Source organism: Crocodylus porosus, unplaced genomic scaffold, assembly GCF_001723895.1.
Source record: "Crocodylus porosus isolate Cpor-Errol unplaced genomic scaffold, CroPor_comp1, whole genome shotgun sequence".
Taxonomy (NCBI): domain Eukaryota; kingdom Metazoa; phylum Chordata; order Crocodylia; family Crocodylidae; genus Crocodylus; species Crocodylus porosus.
Window position 1 is genome coordinate 4,196,009 of NW_017728928.1, and position 16,092 is coordinate 4,212,100.

Below are 16,092 nucleotides of genomic sequence, written 5' to 3' on the forward strand. Positions count from 1 at the left end.
AGCACATACCCTGCTGGACACATGACTTTGGCACTGAAAAGGAGCAGGAACAGAGCCTTAGGTACCCATGTTGCAAACTGATTCAATCAATAAAGAATTTTGAGAGTCGACCATTTATGCATGTCTTTGTGCATTAAATGAAAGGCAAAGGCTTCAAAGACATGCTTATTAAGTGTGCCTTAAAAAGAAATCAATGCCAGATGTGACCAAGGCAGCTAGTTAGTGCTCCCTCTCATACACACACTACTCTGGGCAGTACGGCCCTCTTCCCTGAAGGTCACCCGCCGTTTCACTCAAAGTCCAGCCAAAAGTCAAAGCTTAGATCAAAATGATTCCCTGGAGGTACACACATTTGTGTAATTAGTTTCACCTTGTGTCTGTGCAAGATAAAATACTGGGCACGTACCCAAGTTCCTTTTATAAATTTCTGCATTGTCTTTACCCAGGTGTAAAGGGGAGAGATCTAAGCAAAACATTGTTTCATCCTTGTCAGTCACTTTAAAACATTTTCTAAAGTAATTACAGTCTGACAAGGCACAAATAATTGCACCTGGAGGGGCTTAAAGGCCACAGAGGTTTTAATATCATATTCAAGCACCCGAGCATCACAAGACAGAATTGGTAGGAAACAGAAAACAGGCTGTTCTAGAGGCTGAATGAGGCCACCCTTTTCACCTCCCAGCCACTGGTTCACATCCAGCCCAAGTTGGTTATCACTGGAAATTGTTGCCATCTGATGACAGCCGAGCGGCCTGCGAGAGAGAATTTAGGAGGGACATGGCGCATCTCAGGCAACGAGAAGGCCACCAGCTCAGCACAGCCTCGCAGGAGTGATGGTCCTCAACCGAGAGGGATTGCCAAAGACAACGGCAGCCAGGTCCCAAAAGCTCACAAGGGGGCTAGTCTCACCTGTGCAGGTGGGTCTTTCAAAACTAGTGCAGGTTCCCTGGTAGGGCAACCTGGGAGGGCTGTGCTACTGCCAGCGCAGTGCCCGTTCTGGGTCTCACCCAGGGACTTCCGATACTACGGCACGTCCTCTGGCACCTCGGTGGACCGGTGAATTCAGCACGAATGTAAAATATTTACACCTGGCTCTTTAACACTTAAAGCTGAAGAAAGGAAACAGCCTAGACAACCTTTATGACCTGAACATTTCATTACTGATCAGAGCCATTTAGCCAGTACTGTAAAAATAACCAAGGGAAAAAAAGCCTCCGCCATCGGAGTCGTGACGAGGTGGCAGCAAACTATAGAAATGACATATCCCACAGAAACCAGACACACAGACTTGGCCTTTGCAAACTCCTTCTACCCAGATGGGAAGCTGCCAGGTTTTTGTTGTCATTTCTAAAAGGGATCTCAGTGCAACTCCTTGGAATTGGCCCTGGAGACTGGGGTGTTCGCGAGAATATGCACGTGTTTAAAGGGCCCACGGGTATCTGCAGCAAATCAACCACACCAAAAAAAGTCCTGCAAGTGTCATCTCCATCTGTGCCCACCTAACACTGCACCTACCTTGATCACTTATGGCCTCCATTAGTGCTGCACTCAAACGCTTCACAGATTAATGCCCCTGTTAGGCCAAAAAGCATCATTACCCCGACTTTACAGGTAGGGGAGCTGAGGCTCAGAGAAATTAAGTGACCCAGTTAAGATCCAGAAGGGACTCGGTGACAGAGCTGGGAACTGAACTCACCTCCGAGTTCCCCTTTTAGCACTTGCCCCATAAGGACAGTCCTCTTCTGCCCAATACTCTGCTATTCTGGCAAAAGCTGTCCATGGGCGGCCTGTCAGCATTATTTTTGGCTATAGGACATGAGCCAAGTTGACTATACTCGCCAGACAAAGTCACCCCCTAGTCTGATGGCTATCATACCTGAGCCGTGAAGGAGCCTCACTAAGCCCCCCGTGGTTTGGTGGTGGCGAGACCCACATTGCTCAGCAAGACAGCACAGCCAACCTCCAAAAGGTGCCGTAAGTTTTTCCTTGTGGGCGGGTTTGCAGAAATATATTTGTTGATTATTTTGGCTCATGGTCCCAGCAGACCAAAGGAGGAGGAGGAGGAACAAACCACACAATTCTTACCTATAATTTCCCTTTTTGCTCAGCTGCTCTTTAAAGTGCCCAAGTGTCAGGCTCTGGGCCTTTAACATCCTCCTGTAGGGAATTTCTTCTCCACAGAAAAAATATGTGACAACCAACTCGCTAGACTGGGAGGTGTGAGCGACTGGGAGTTTCTTTGGCTCTTTGTGACTGAAATGAAACAAAAATATAGAGCATGGTTCTCATTAAGAAACAGATTTTGTTGCAATCCAACCACATACGTTCAATGACATACAGCATTGGTCAGCTGTACTGGGCGCAACAAAAGTCAGAGAATCACAGAAAATGACGGCTGAAGGGACCTCAGGGGGTCACATCTAGTCCAACCCCCTACTCAAAGCAGGACCAGCCCCAACTACATCATCCCAGCCAGGGGCTGGGCTTGAAGAATACTTTGCACTTTGCTTGGTGCTGTACAAACCCCCAAACACAGTGGGGTCCCGGTGCACCACTAGGGTCCTTAGGTACACCGTTGCAAAACGTCTGAGAAAAATGAGTGAACTGAACCTTAGGAATTATTCCCATTTTGTGGCTAGGGAAACTGAGGGACAGAAGTTTGAGTCTCAACAGGATGTCTAAGGTTGAAGTCAGTGGTAAAGCTGGGATTCAAAACCTCAGTATATGGTGCTCCAACCATTATGGTAGGGGCCTAAGCCTTGAACCACACTAACTATTGTTAGTCGGCTTCTGGAAGGTCACGGACAACTTGCATTATGTGCACTAATGCAAACTGCGGGGCAAGGAATTTAGCTCCTTGGCAGATATTGCTAGTTGTTACTGGCATTTTAAAGCTTGCTTGTTTGCAAACACTGCAACAGGATGATTTGCCCCCAGGTGCACAGGTAACCCCTTAATAACTGGGCAAAAATAGACTTGAACTTGTTCCTTATTTCAAATGATGCTTTTTAGAGAATAATAGTAATTAAAAAAATACCATGTAACAAAATGGCAACAGTGTAGTGAATACCACCTAACTAAATCTAGAACTACTTCTGAGGCAATGTATACTTGGTGTGTCAAAAGGTCACAAAGTGTTAGTCCACAGTAATTTAGTCTTCCTAATTTGTTCTAAGTCTTTGTAGAGTGGCTTCAGAAAAAAAAAAAGCTCCTAGCAAAGACAGCTGGTGGACTTAAGGTCAACCAATTAAAAATGAAAGGCTCTAGTCAGGTGGCTTAGTCTGGACTTCAAACATTACTCATTGCTTAAGATGAAGAGGGTAAGAAAGAGAACTTTAATTATTTAGGCCATTTTAGACCTCTCTGTAGCAGATTTCTTGTTAAAAGAACCATCCTGTAATTAGACTAATCCAATCTTTGTCCACTTTACAAGAATGCAAGTTAAAAAGAACCAGAGACAAGATTTAAAAATGTTTTGTTCTCTGTTTAAAAAGTAGGTTTGAAAGACCAAACTTCAAATATCAAACATTTCCTATATTTTCAAAGCACCATCCATTTAATGAAAGTCTAATTTTATGTATATAATGAAAGTGCAATTAGATATGTGTTTCTATACCGTCTTTATTACACAGGCATACTCACTCTTCTGTAGTTAGACTTGCATTGCAAAAGGGAGCATTTCCTCCCTGGATGGCAGCTGAGTGATTTCGATCCCTCTGTTGATTTGAGGCTGAGCATCTGAAGTTGGGTGTGGGTGGGGGGGGGGAGAGGAAGGGGAAAGAATAAAAAACCTATTAAGTGAAAATATATTTTCTTAATTGAAGTCTCCTGTGGGCCGTTAAGTTCTCTCTTTGCATCAATCCTCACATGCTGTAAACAATCAAAGGAAGAATTGAAATGCTCTGGGCTAATTTATCCTCCCTACCCCAATGAATGATAACCAGCCCAATTCACCACTTGGTACGTTAGCTAAATAGGCAAATCACATCCCATAAGCCAAATGCATTAGGCCCCTGGCTCACCTGTGGGTCTCAAGGTCTGGGGTGCCGCCCCTTCCTCCCACTGCAAACCCCACGCTGGAAAGCGAGGCTCTGCGCATGCTATGTGACCGTCTCCTGTTACCTCGCTTCGGCCGCCTGCCTGACAGCCAGCGGGCTGGGGGAGAGCTAACAGCACATCTGACAGCTGGGAAGGGAAAGCCAGGAGCCTGCAAGGCAGCTTCCCACATTACTCGCTTGCAGAAAGCCATATTGATGACTCAAGCCCGTCCCCGGCAGGGGGCACCTGCCTATTGCAAAGAGCTCATCGAACGAGGCCCGTGGGCTTGAACTCTGGCTACCCCACATCATCCCCCTTTGTAGCTACCCACCGTTGTTTCTGGGGCTTGGACACCTCCGCGAGCCTGCGACACGCTTCCTCCAGCTGTGCAAGGGTGTTGGGTGGGGTCAGAGGGGGCATGGCAGGATCCTGGATGAACGGGTGGGCGGGCTGCGCCCCGCGCGGGTGGCTGTTGTTGCCCCACAGGTGGTGGCGGCCTGGGCGCTCGCCGGGAGCTCCCCTGACGAACTCCGAATTGTAGGCCTTCTTTGTGCTTTGTGTGCTGGGGAAGGGGCGCGGGGTGGTAGGGGGAGAAGAGAATAAGGGAAGGAGCCGGGTTATAAAAGCTGGAAAATATGACTTAAATAGCAGCTCCCATTCTGCTCGCTTCCCTCTCCAAAGTCTGTCATAACATGAAAGGAGGTTTATTGCCAAAAACATGACATTTTTGTGGTTTTTCTGGTTCTGCGGTACGGCTTTTATATTAAACCAGAGGAGCAAAGAGTCTCATTTGTTTTTAGTGATTGTAAAAATAGACAGCCCATGTAATATATAAATATTTACCGGGAGCAATACTGCTGTAGACAGCTGTATATTTACCTATGGGGCTTGTGCTTATTTTGTCTCTCGCTCTCCAACATCCATTGCCAGACATTCTGCGACCGGTCCGCGTCGCCTCCAGGTAACTGGAGCCCCGGCGTTACGGGGAGCCCTCCTTCCCCAGCTGGCAGGGCTACTCCGTCCATTATCTTGCCGTTCCTCTTCGTCAGCATGCCCGTCCTGCTGAGGAGGAGAGAGAAGGGAACAGGATTCCCCGTCCCCCCCAAACATGGTGAATATCCTGCGTCGTGCGACTGCCGCACTTTCGTCAGGAACCTCCCCCCGCCCCCCAGCACACACATCCGACCCACCACCCAGCCGCCCTGCTTTCACAAAGTGACTCCATCTGGTTTTCTAATCAATTCCACCTTCCTTTCCCCAAGAAATCATTAAAACTTCCAGCTCACATCCTATTAAGAAATGCTTGCAACTTACCCAAACTGATCCAGCTGAGCCAGAGGTAGGTCCGTGCCTTTCAAGTGGCTCTTGCATTTGGAGTAGCAGTAGTAGTCACTGCCCCCAGCACAGAAGCACTGGACGCGCTGCGCCGCCTCGGCTTCAATCTGCTCTTTCGTCTTGGGGATGGTGTGGTGGTGGATGTAGTGGTGGTGGACATGCTTTGTCGTCTGCTTGGTGATAAATCCTTTGCTGATGAGGGTGCAAGCAGCTGGCAAGGCCGCGCCCTGCTGTTGCTTGCTGCCCGGGAGGCAGTCTGGGGAGCGGGAGCGAGGGGTGTGCCGCCCCATGCCAGGCGACTGGCAGCCAGGGGTCTTCAGCACTCGCGACAGATGGTCATCTAGGATCGCCTGCGGGTCTTCCTCATAGCTGCCGGATGGTAGGAGGGCAAGCGGGTGCTGCTGATGCTGGGTGCTTGCTGCCTCCCGATTGGTCTGCGTGTTGACAGGGAGCTCTGTTCCCTCCTTCTCTTCATCCTTGCAGGGGTAACATTAATAAGAAATAAAGAAAAGCACGAGGTGACACCTGCACTCGAGCTGGGGCTCCTTCCACCGAGCTGGCAGGGAGCAGCCTGCATTGCTACGGGACAGATCCTCGAACCCGGGACACGCAGCTCAGAAAGAGAAACAGGAGCGCTCTCCCCCCTACGTGACATGCAGACAAACCCTGCCACTTCTGCAGCCCCCCTTCCACCTCCCAGACAGACGCTGAACAGCATGCTGCAAGCACTGCCCCAGCAGCCAGGGGGTTAATCCTCCTACCTCTTTGATTTGCTGTAGCCTCTCCTCCAGACTATCCATGGTTTCTTGCTCTTGCTTTAGCTTTTCCAACCGGGAGATGAGTTCAGCAGCAAAGGTAGCTGGTTCGACAGGGGTCATTTCCTTAGGAAGACGGTGGGTTCTCTACACAGAGCGGGGACAAAAGGGATAAGCCATATTTAGCAGGCAGTGCAAGCTGCAGAAGCTTAGCCGGAGCAGCATTTCTGGCCCCGCTATGCTTGTTGTGTCTCCATGTTTGGATGAAAAGACGACCGCAACTAGGCATGGTCTGCTCTGGATTTTTATGAGCTAGTGCTGTGGCCTCATGGAGTGACATCCTTCCCACTAGCGTTTGCCTTCGGCAGGAGCAGTTGGTCGCACTCCGAGGAACCCCGCTTGTTCTCTCTGTAGTACAACCAGCCCATCAGTAGCTACTCTGAAGTAGAAAATCTTCAAAGACTGTTGTCAAACATCAAATAAAAAAAAAAAAAAAAAACTCTGAGGTGGGAGGGAGAGACTTTAACTCAAGGAATAAAGTGAGCATAAACAGAAAGGAGTTGGAAATTAAAAAAAATAAGATGGGGGAGAAAAAGGGAAAAAAAAAAGAAAAAAAAGAAGAAGAAGTCAAACGGTTGCAGATCAGAGAAGTGCTGGTAATTTATTTCCTGGCTACACACTGGGCACCTTTGAGGTAGTGTTGTCTCAACAGTGTCCTAGATCTCTCTCTTTTTTTCCCCCCCATCTCTTTGTACAGAAAATGAAGAAAGCTGCTGCAGGCTAGTAGTGGTACACTGCTGAGCTTGGCTGCCTCAAGCAGATCTATCAAGGGAAAAAGGGAACATCTCCAAATCAAGTGCAGAATATAAAAAGGCAAACGAGAATTTCTGCCAAAAGCAGCAAACATGGAAGGGGGGAAAAAACCCACCCACCAGTACCCTCCCCTCCTCCCTGTCCTCTCCCCCACAAACACCCCACTTCTCCCTCACCCCAACTTTCTCCCCCCCACTTTTTTTTTTAAAGCTGAAAGCTGAACTGCCAACTCTTTCACATACTACCCACCAGATGAGGTGGGGCCTCTCTCTGGCAACCACTTAGCTCCAGAAATGATGTGAGGCTAGAAAAAGGCCACTCTGCTGGAAATTGTCACTCTTACACAAGCTGGCTCTATTCAGTCCCTGATCAAAGCACTGCCTTACAGAGAAAGTCGATTTGCACGCCCTGGGACAAAATAATCTAATTTACAAGCTCAGGCTACAGAACTTTCTTTATGGAGGAGAGGAAAAAAAAATACGAAAAGAAAGAAGAGAAAAGAAAAGAAAAGAAGAAGGAAAGAAAGAAAAACACATCACACAGGCACCCTCCCACACCACCAGAAATATCATCTCAGCTTTCTGGCTGTTTAAGTCAGAAGAAAGAAGAATCTGGGGATATTCATCACAAGACAAGTTAAGTTTGTGTCTGTCTGTGTAAACAATTTATTTGCTGCAGGAACCGGCAGCACTTTCCTGAAGCCTGCACTGAATTAGCAAGTCAATGAGTTAATAATTTCCAAGAGCAATACACCTCGATGAACAGGATTCCCTCAAAAGCAAGACAGAAAGTTTTTAAAAGGCATGTGCAGCATTGCAGACATTTCTCACTGGGCAGGCTGGTCAGTCCTGCTTCCTGCCCGCCTCCAAACCATGAGCCCAAATGCTCCAGCGAGAGGCAAAAGCCACACACAGGGCCCAACCACAGACCAACACCAAACCAACTCCACCTAGAATGCTTCACAAGAGCTCTAGGAACCACCTGACATAGGCTTGACAGCGGGACCCAAAAAACTCCTGGCTTCCTGCCCCTGGGGCAAGGGGCTGGACCCGATGATCTTACCAGGTCCCTTCCAGCCCTAACGTCTATGAAATCTGTGAACTCAAGCCAGTGACGGTCAGACCAGATTGTCTCCCGGCTTGTTGAAACTCCAGCAGAAGCTCTGACCCAATGGAGCTTGCAGGGATGGTATTTGGAAACAGAGGATGCAACATGCTGGTGAGATTAAGCTCTCTCAGCCTCTGACCCTGGTGCTTCAGGGCCTACGCTCACTAGAAGGCTTTTTCTCTGGCAGTCAGACCTGGGCTCTGCAGCGAACACTTGTACTTACTGGAAAATGAGGTAGAGAAACTTGACCATTAGCCTTAACGCTCCGATGCATCTCCCTCTGGAGCTGCTTCTTGCTCCCAAGTCTATAAGGAGGGATTCCATCTCTGCAAATGAAACACAAGTCACAGTCAACCAGGATTTCAAGGTTGATTTGTTTTAAATTATAATGCAGTAAAAAGCCAACTCCTTTCCAACACAGTAGCTAAAATCCAAATATGACTATAGTTTAATGCAATCATCTCGCGGTGCCAGTTAGGCCACCTCCATGTTCTCCGATTTGCTTGAGGTCTGAGCACTCAGGACTGCAGCTGAAACATCCATTGGTCCTATGAACGTAATGACTCGAGGAGGCTCTCAGTCACCGCATGCATAGTAGGCAGGTCTTAATAAGCAAGAGCTGCCAAGCGAGCTATGCCCCAGTCCTGGAGGCAGCTCCACAAGGGCGAACACCTGCAGCTTTGCAGAGTCCAACTGGCTTCTCCAGGCTTTTGCCAGCACGCAGCCACTCTCCAAATGCAGCTTCCACAACAGGCGGTTTCCATGCACTGAATACGTTAGCACGCTCCCTGGCACAGAAACTCTATCTTCCCAGGTCTAAGGTTTTTGGTTGTAGCCACGTTGGTCTAAAGACATAGGCAGGCAAGGGTCTTTGGGTAGATGTGATCTCTTTTATCAGACTGAGTAGTTGGAAAAAAGTCCTTAGCAAGCTTTCAGGTGCAATCACCCGTCTTCAGGCATAGGAAGTCTCTGGTGATCCGAGACTCCAGGTCTAAGGCACTTCATCGGTTGTCAGCACTCTACGTGTAAGGAGAGACCGATCTTGTTCGGTCACTAAGAGCTGGGCTTTTTCTAAGGGGAATCCAAGTTGTCTTTTTGGTCTTTGAGGTTGGCAGCTATAGCTTAGGGAGGTCACTTTAAAGTGCAGCAAGAGGACATGTGCCAGGACTCCAGGGTTGTGACACTTTTTCCACTTGGCCGCATCAACCCATTGTGGTGAAGCCATCAAATGGACAGGGCAAGTGTAAAGGAGCTATGAAGTAAAATGGCCTGCAAACAGAGCCGACCCTAGGTGGGGGGTGCAACCAGGGCAAATCAGCCTGTGCAGGGCCCCTTAACACTGTGCAGGACCATGGGACCCCTGCAAAAGGGGGGGGGCGGGGGGGGAAGTCCTGTGTGCTTCTGCCGTGGCGCAGGACTGAGCCGCCAGCTCCAGGTGGGTCCCACAGGAGGGGCCACGGCCACTCCATCCGGCTCTGTGGGATCCCCCAAAGCACAAGACCCAGGGCAGCTGCCTCGATTCACCATACCCTAGGGATGGCTCTGCCTCCAGAGAGCAGGAGCAGTGATCTTTCTCTAGCAATGGGACTGGCTGTCAGCTAGCCAACCAGGTACGGATCTACCCACTACAGTATTAAAGAGCTTTGTCCAGTGGTAGAAAAGCAGCTGAGCATCATGCCTTTCTGTTCCCAGGTTTCCCCACAGACTTGCTCAGTAGCCTCAGGACCCGGACAAACAATGCCATCTATACCAGTGTAAACTACCTTCCCACCAATGCCAGGAGTGGATGCATGAGTGCACGTCCACATTGGGGTAACGTACTAGTCTGGTGTAGGGGCACCTTAGGTAAAAACAGGCAGTGAGAATACACCAGTGTGTATGACACCAAGAATACACCATGTGGCTAGGGCTCCATGCAAGCAGGCTGCTACTTACTCCGCTACCACCCAGTGGTAAGACACTAATATTGCCTCCTAGAACAGCTGCCCCAGGAGATCTTGGGTAGCAGGATTTGGATGCTCTTTTTGCTATGACGTTCAGGAAATAGACAAGCAAGGTTATTTTTGGTGATCAAGAGGAGAGAGAGAGAGAGAGAAAGAGAGAGAAAACTCTCTAATTTCTCCCAGCTCCCAATGTCATCTCCGTAGTTATATAAGAGCAACACCGATTACACCAGTGTTCATGGGTCCACGCTGTTGCTCTCTGTGTTCCAATCTCTCCACCGCTTATCCGATGGGGACAACAGCTCTGTATTGAAAAGGGCACGGTGAAATTATTAGAGTATTAATGGTTGTAGAGTGCAGTGAAGTCCTTGGCTAGAAGGCCCTGCAGTTCAGCTGAGAAGCAATATTCATAATAGAGGGGAAATTAAATTCTAGAGTGTTACTATATACCTCTCTTCCCCCCCATATTTGCTCATCTCTCCCCCAAAATCCATTTCACACCTTCAGACACATGCACATCATTTTCAAATTCATCACCTTTATGGTAGACTTGCATTTCCTATTGCTACAGTGGCAAGGGGACCAAGGACAACATTTTCTAAAATGCCCAGGGGCTCTTTCATGAGCAGAAGGGCATGTACGAGCCTCAACCTTTAGCTGCCAGACTGGAGACTACTTGAAATACATTAATTTTTATTTTAAAAGTGCCCTGCATCCTCTGGGTTGAGAGAAGAAACCACTTTATGGCACTTCAAGTTTGGCACCCAAAGCTTGAAGAACACAATCACCGGACACATGCAGAGACTGTGGCCGAGCTCCAACTTTCCATTGAAGGCGACTGAATTTGCAGCAAGGTGGAGGAGCAAGAAAAGAGGCAAAAACTTTTTAAAGTTATTATTTATTTAAAATGTAAAACTTGGAAAATTGGAAGTAAAATACAGTGCCACAGCAAGAGGGGAAATGCCTGATGTGTGGTCTACTGGGGGGGGGGGCAAAGGGAGACCAAGTGCCCAGATCTAAGAGAGATCACAGGTGAAGCAAGTTGCAGGTACTCGTTTCAGTTCCTAATGAATATCTGGCTCCAGAGAATGATTTCAGCCTCTGTTAACCATCTGCAGGGGAGCTACAGCTCACAAATAAAGCCTCACCAGAGAGTGCTGTGTTGGGAAAGCTGCCCTGCACCTGTCTGCACTGTACCTTCCTGTGGCCAGGGTTAGCATTCATTGCCAGAAGCACTAAACATTGAAAGTCCGTGATGAAACAAGGGTCAGTAGACATGCGAGGAAGAATGCAGTATATCCGAGCTGGCATGGAGGCTCTGCCCTCTCTTAGCAACAGGCAACAAGTATGTGTTGGATTGCCTCCAGCATTAAAGCTCCCTCAAATAGTTATGTGGGTTTGAGTGGGGGGGGGGAGGAAAGTTGGGAGACTGTAATCCCAAGTTAAATGCTCATCCCAGGGATCTCAGGAGAGACATCTTTGAGGTTTACCAAAACCTCAAATGAGGAGGAGTTAAAATGTCTCGTGCATTCTTCCTCAAAAGACAGGAAAAAAAAAGGCAGCAGGGGGTGTCCACTTTCATACGTTTGGCTAGAAGTTCACCTCTGGCAGCGTGCAGGAATCCACACGCGAGGGAGAAGAATCAAGGTACCGGCTACAACGCCCGTGCACAAGGGAGGCGTCCCCTGCGCAGAACGGCAGCCGGAAGAGGTCCGAGCGGGAGGGAGCGAGGCGACGCAGAAGATAAGCTCAGTGCCAGGGGGATCAGGCTCCAACCTGAAGAGGCACAGTGCCACGATACGGGACATCGCCTCCCTCCACGCACACTTGAAGGTGCTGACCCTAGTCCTATGCACTGTGGCAAGGGACAAAAATAAAAATGAGTGAGAGGTCCTATCCTGCATAAGGGATCCCAGCAAACGTGCAGGGGAGCTCCATGAGGCTGCACTCCAGCTCCACCCCCAGAGCCAACAATAGGGCGATGCTACGGAAAGCAAGTTGTAGCTCCTAGGATTCCCCGTGGGAATTTAGTCCCAGTGAACCAGGGTCACTTGGCTCATGCTGAAAGTCTCATCTCCAAGAAGACGGGCTTGCACGCTTTAGGGCGGAGCTTCCATCTCCCTTGAGGACTTCCCCATCAGGTTAGTTTAGACTCCGCCCCTTTCACATCACATCGAGTTGGGCCCGCTTTCAGCCAGTGAGAAGCAAGACTTGTTCAGACATGTTGCCCTGGCTGGTCAAGACCCACTCGGGCGGCCATCAGACAAGCGACGACGCCAGCCCGAAGAAGAGCAGACTGACACACCGCTAGCTGCTCCTCGCAGCGACCAGCACCTCCATCTGCACCCAGCCGACAAGGGAACTGGGAAGGGGGACGTCGGCGTAAAACTGGGCCCGTTTCCCCATCTCTGCTCCACAGCGTTACACAGGAAGAATCTCGGATCTGCTCCTTGCTCACTTCTGAAAGCCTGTCTCATCAGGAGTGTTTTACAACATGGAACAAAGCACAGGAAAGACGTTTCATGGAGATGGGAAGAGCACTTAGTAGCTCGAGAGAGTCCTTCTAAAGAGGGAAGAGAATTTTATAGTGGGTTTGATGTCTGCTTTTTAAATCTAGGCCTTCCACATAAAGTGAGGAAGGAGAATAATGCCAGGCTGAGGAGAAGACAAGAATGGGTTATCACCTCTTACAGGCGAGGCAGGCAGCTGGAGCTGGAGTTTACAGCCAGCCTGGGTACAATAAGTAAAAAGATATTAGGGGGGAAAAAAAATTTAAAAAAATAAAAAAATCTGAAGCTGAAATGCGTGTAGGTCACACTAACAACTAGAAAGAGCCTTTAAAAAAGAAAAGGCTTGGGCTTTGCCAGAGGTTTCCATACATAGTGCAGGATTACTATTAAAGAAGGGGGGGGGGGGAAACCTAGAGGCAGCATTCCTCAAATAGGTCATTTCAAGCTAACCTTCTCCCCTTTCTCCCGCAGTAAAACATTTGCACTCACTTTCTTGGCTACTAAAAGCTGTGGGCTGAAGAGCTACAGAGTTTAGGCACTAAGTAGTAGAGTTTAATTATAAACATTTCAGCTAACCAGTCTGGGGCTAAGCCAACCTGTTTCTGGGGGAAACACTAGTTTGAAGTCTTCTTTCCAGTCAGCTGCCATTTAAGCTGAGCCAATTATCTTAGCCTTTTGACTCAGATGTGCCTGACCTAACCTGAATGTAGTTTTACTGCTGCTTTGAAATATCAGACTCATGCGCGTATGCATTCACTCCCATCTTCATTTGGCAACGGCTCTGAAACAAGCCTCTGATCTTGCCAACATCAAAAGCCTGGTTTGTAAGATAAGGTAATATTTGAAGTTCTCTCAGCAGCATTCCCCTGTGTCCAAAGTAAATCCATAAATAAGATATAAGCAAATAAAATAAAAAAAAATCCCTTTTCCTCTTTCCCCTCCCCCCCAATCAAGAAATGGAAATAGGAATTTGCATGATGCTTTGTGACTATTACCCCCCCCCCACACACACACACACTAAACTGGTCCTTGGCATCAGAGGGAAGAAAACCTTGTGCATCATTTGGCAACTCTACCTACAGTCATAATACAACAAAGTTTTGGGGTTTTTTCTTAATTAATACCTCACTTCCCTGCTATGTGTGGTGTGAGCTCACTGGGATCATTTCTGCTCTTCACTGCACACTAGCACGAAGTGGGAGTGACTCCAGGAGGATGGATTTGCATCTCCACTGGTGCTACAGAGCAAGCTGGTGCTCTTTATTACAAAGAAGGACACGCTCGCAGTGAGACGAGCACCACGACCAGGGGAGCGGCCATGGGGCAGAGCTCCTCAGACGCTCTAGCAAACCTATCTCCCACATAATCCACAGCACAGAAGGAAGTCAACCCCAAGCATCCCATGCACGCGTTGCAATGCAACACTGGCAGTCACCAACGTTTCTGGAAAGGAAGTTTTGCAAGCCTCAGCTTTGGCAAGTCTCTGGGTTCGGTGATATTTCCCTCCTTCCCACCCCCACGTTGCTCCCACACCAATTCTTGCACACTCAGGCCCATCCCCACCCCATAAACCAGCTGCATCTCACCGCTTTCAAAAGTTCAGGGGACTGGCTCAGTTCGTAGCAGGAACCATTTCTTTTCTAGGGTTGCGTCTCAAGATGCAAACCTTTTGCGTCCTATTGAAATCCACACATGCCCCCTCCATCCCCCCCCAAACTTGAAGCTCCCAGCAGTTTAATCAGCCAAGCTTCCCCAAGCTCCTCACAGCCTGCACTGGCTATTGTTATGGCAGGAAAAAACAGCCAGGCTCCTTTCATGCGCTGCTTTATGGGGAGCTCCTATTCACTTGTTCAAGTAAATTTCAAAGCGGCCTGCTACCCTCTTATCCCCTCTAAGCTCCCCTAGACTAACAATAGGCTGAAAGCGATTCAGTTAAGCCTTTCATCCACCATGCACTTTATTTCTCACTCAGTGCTCTCATCTGTATAAGGCCCACAATTGGCATTGCTGTGAAGAGAGGGTATAATCCTAGCCCTGTGAATCCCAAGTGACCCTACACTGGTCCAGAAATGACTAACCCAATGAATGCTCTGTTGACACATGATCACATAAAACTAGAGCCAGTAAAGAAGAAATAAAGAAGTCACCCTATGATTCAGCTCTTTCATTTAATGCCAATATTGTTCAATCAAGGAATCCAGTGGGACAAACAAACTATTTTTCCACAATATCAGTTCAAAACACACATGAACAAATAAAAATGCTTTTTTTTTTTTTTTTTAAATGTACATCTGCTTTGTTTGTGTTTTTTTCCAAAAAACCCTGTTTTCCATTGTGCATCCTCATACAGTAGATTGCCAACTTGAAAAACACCAGGATGCAAATCTTGGGCAAGGACATGTAGTAATCACTGCACATATCTGAGACACTAAAAAGCTGCGTTCAGGAGATTAAGGCCTTGAATGCCTCATTTAATTGAATAAATTACCTTTCTGAAGGGCCTGCTCCCATTTCTAAGGTATGCCCTACACTTAAACATTGCCTTCCATCCCAGGATCAAAAAGTGCTTTACAGCTAATAGTGAATTAAGTCTTGCTTTACCCCTTGAGGCAAGAAAGTATCATTATCCCTTTAGAGGTACGGCAGCCAAGGAAGCAAGGTTAAGTAGCTTGTTGCACAGAAAGTCTAGGCCAGAGCCAGAAGAGACCCCAGATCTGTCCTTTCCCAAGCTTGGTCTTTGGCCACAGGGCCTCGCTCCTAAAACACTTGAGACTTTAATCCATGAGGTTTCAGTCAAACAATTCTCCACAAGCCCCAGCTCATGGAGCACCCAGTACTTGCAACCTCCCATCAGCGGCGTTACTGGCAAACTTTAATCCTAGAAAGCACTTCCTATAAGAAGTAATCTCTTTCTTTTATGACTGATAAATACTAAAGGAGGCCAGGCCTGAAGGAGACAGAAATGCACACACCATGAGCAAGAATTTTTTTTTGCTACCAATTTAGTTGGTCTCATAAAAGAGATCGCCTCTAAATCAAGAGCTTTGTGCATGAGCAAGTTAAGTGTTTCAGTTCACACCTGGGAGAACAAATCTGCTCAGCCAAAGATGAGCGAAATGGCAAGAGGGACCCCTCGCTGCTACTGCATCTAGTATCTGAGACAACCGAGTCAACAGTAGCACCCCCAGCAATACTGCTGAATTGCACAATCTATTTTGCAGCTTGCCTGGTGGTATCCAGTTCAGCAGACCTCAAGTCAAATCAAAAGCTGAAGTGAACCAAAACCCAGCAGAGTCATCATTTGCGCAAGTCACGGTGGGTCACTGGCCCGGGGTGGCTGCAAACGGTACCGCTTCAAAAAGGATTTGGTGAAGGCGAAGTACTTACACGCTGCTGTCTGTCATTGACATGGAGTCATCAGTCAAGGCATCGCTAGATATTTCGCTATCGTTTGCGCTAGTTGCTGGGGCAAAAACATAGCCAGAATTCACATGGTATGGGTTAACAGGATCATTCCTCTTGAAGGACCTAAGGGACAAGCAAAACAGGCTTCTAGTTATTCCAACACGTGGGGGGGGGGGGGAAAAAACA

General features: G+C 48.1%; 1 protein-coding gene across 2 annotated transcripts in view; it reads right to left on the reverse strand.

Annotated features, from left to right (window-relative positions):
• AXIN2 (axin 2) overlaps positions 1 to 16,092 on the reverse strand; it is a 27,353-nt gene that overhangs the window by 4,059 nt on the left and 7,202 nt on the right. Inside the window, exons 2-9 of one of the 2 annotated variants that reach the window (XM_019542363.1) lie at positions 15,889 to 16,029; positions 8,272 to 8,374; positions 6,135 to 6,275; positions 5,353 to 5,849; positions 4,918 to 5,097; positions 4,370 to 4,600; positions 3,643 to 3,738; positions 2,086 to 2,253 (exon numbers count right to left, since the gene is read on the reverse strand). In XM_019542363.1, the coding sequence (XP_019397908.1) occupies positions 2,086 to 2,253; positions 3,643 to 3,738; positions 4,370 to 4,600; positions 4,918 to 5,097; positions 5,353 to 5,849; positions 6,135 to 6,275; positions 8,272 to 8,374; positions 15,889 to 16,029 (1,557 nt within the window). Of the gene's footprint in view, positions 1 to 2,085; positions 2,254 to 3,642; positions 3,739 to 4,369; positions 4,601 to 4,917; positions 5,101 to 5,352; positions 5,850 to 6,134; positions 6,276 to 8,271; positions 8,375 to 15,888; positions 16,030 to 16,092 lie in introns of both variants that reach the window. The other variant, XM_019542362.1, reaches the window with a different exon arrangement.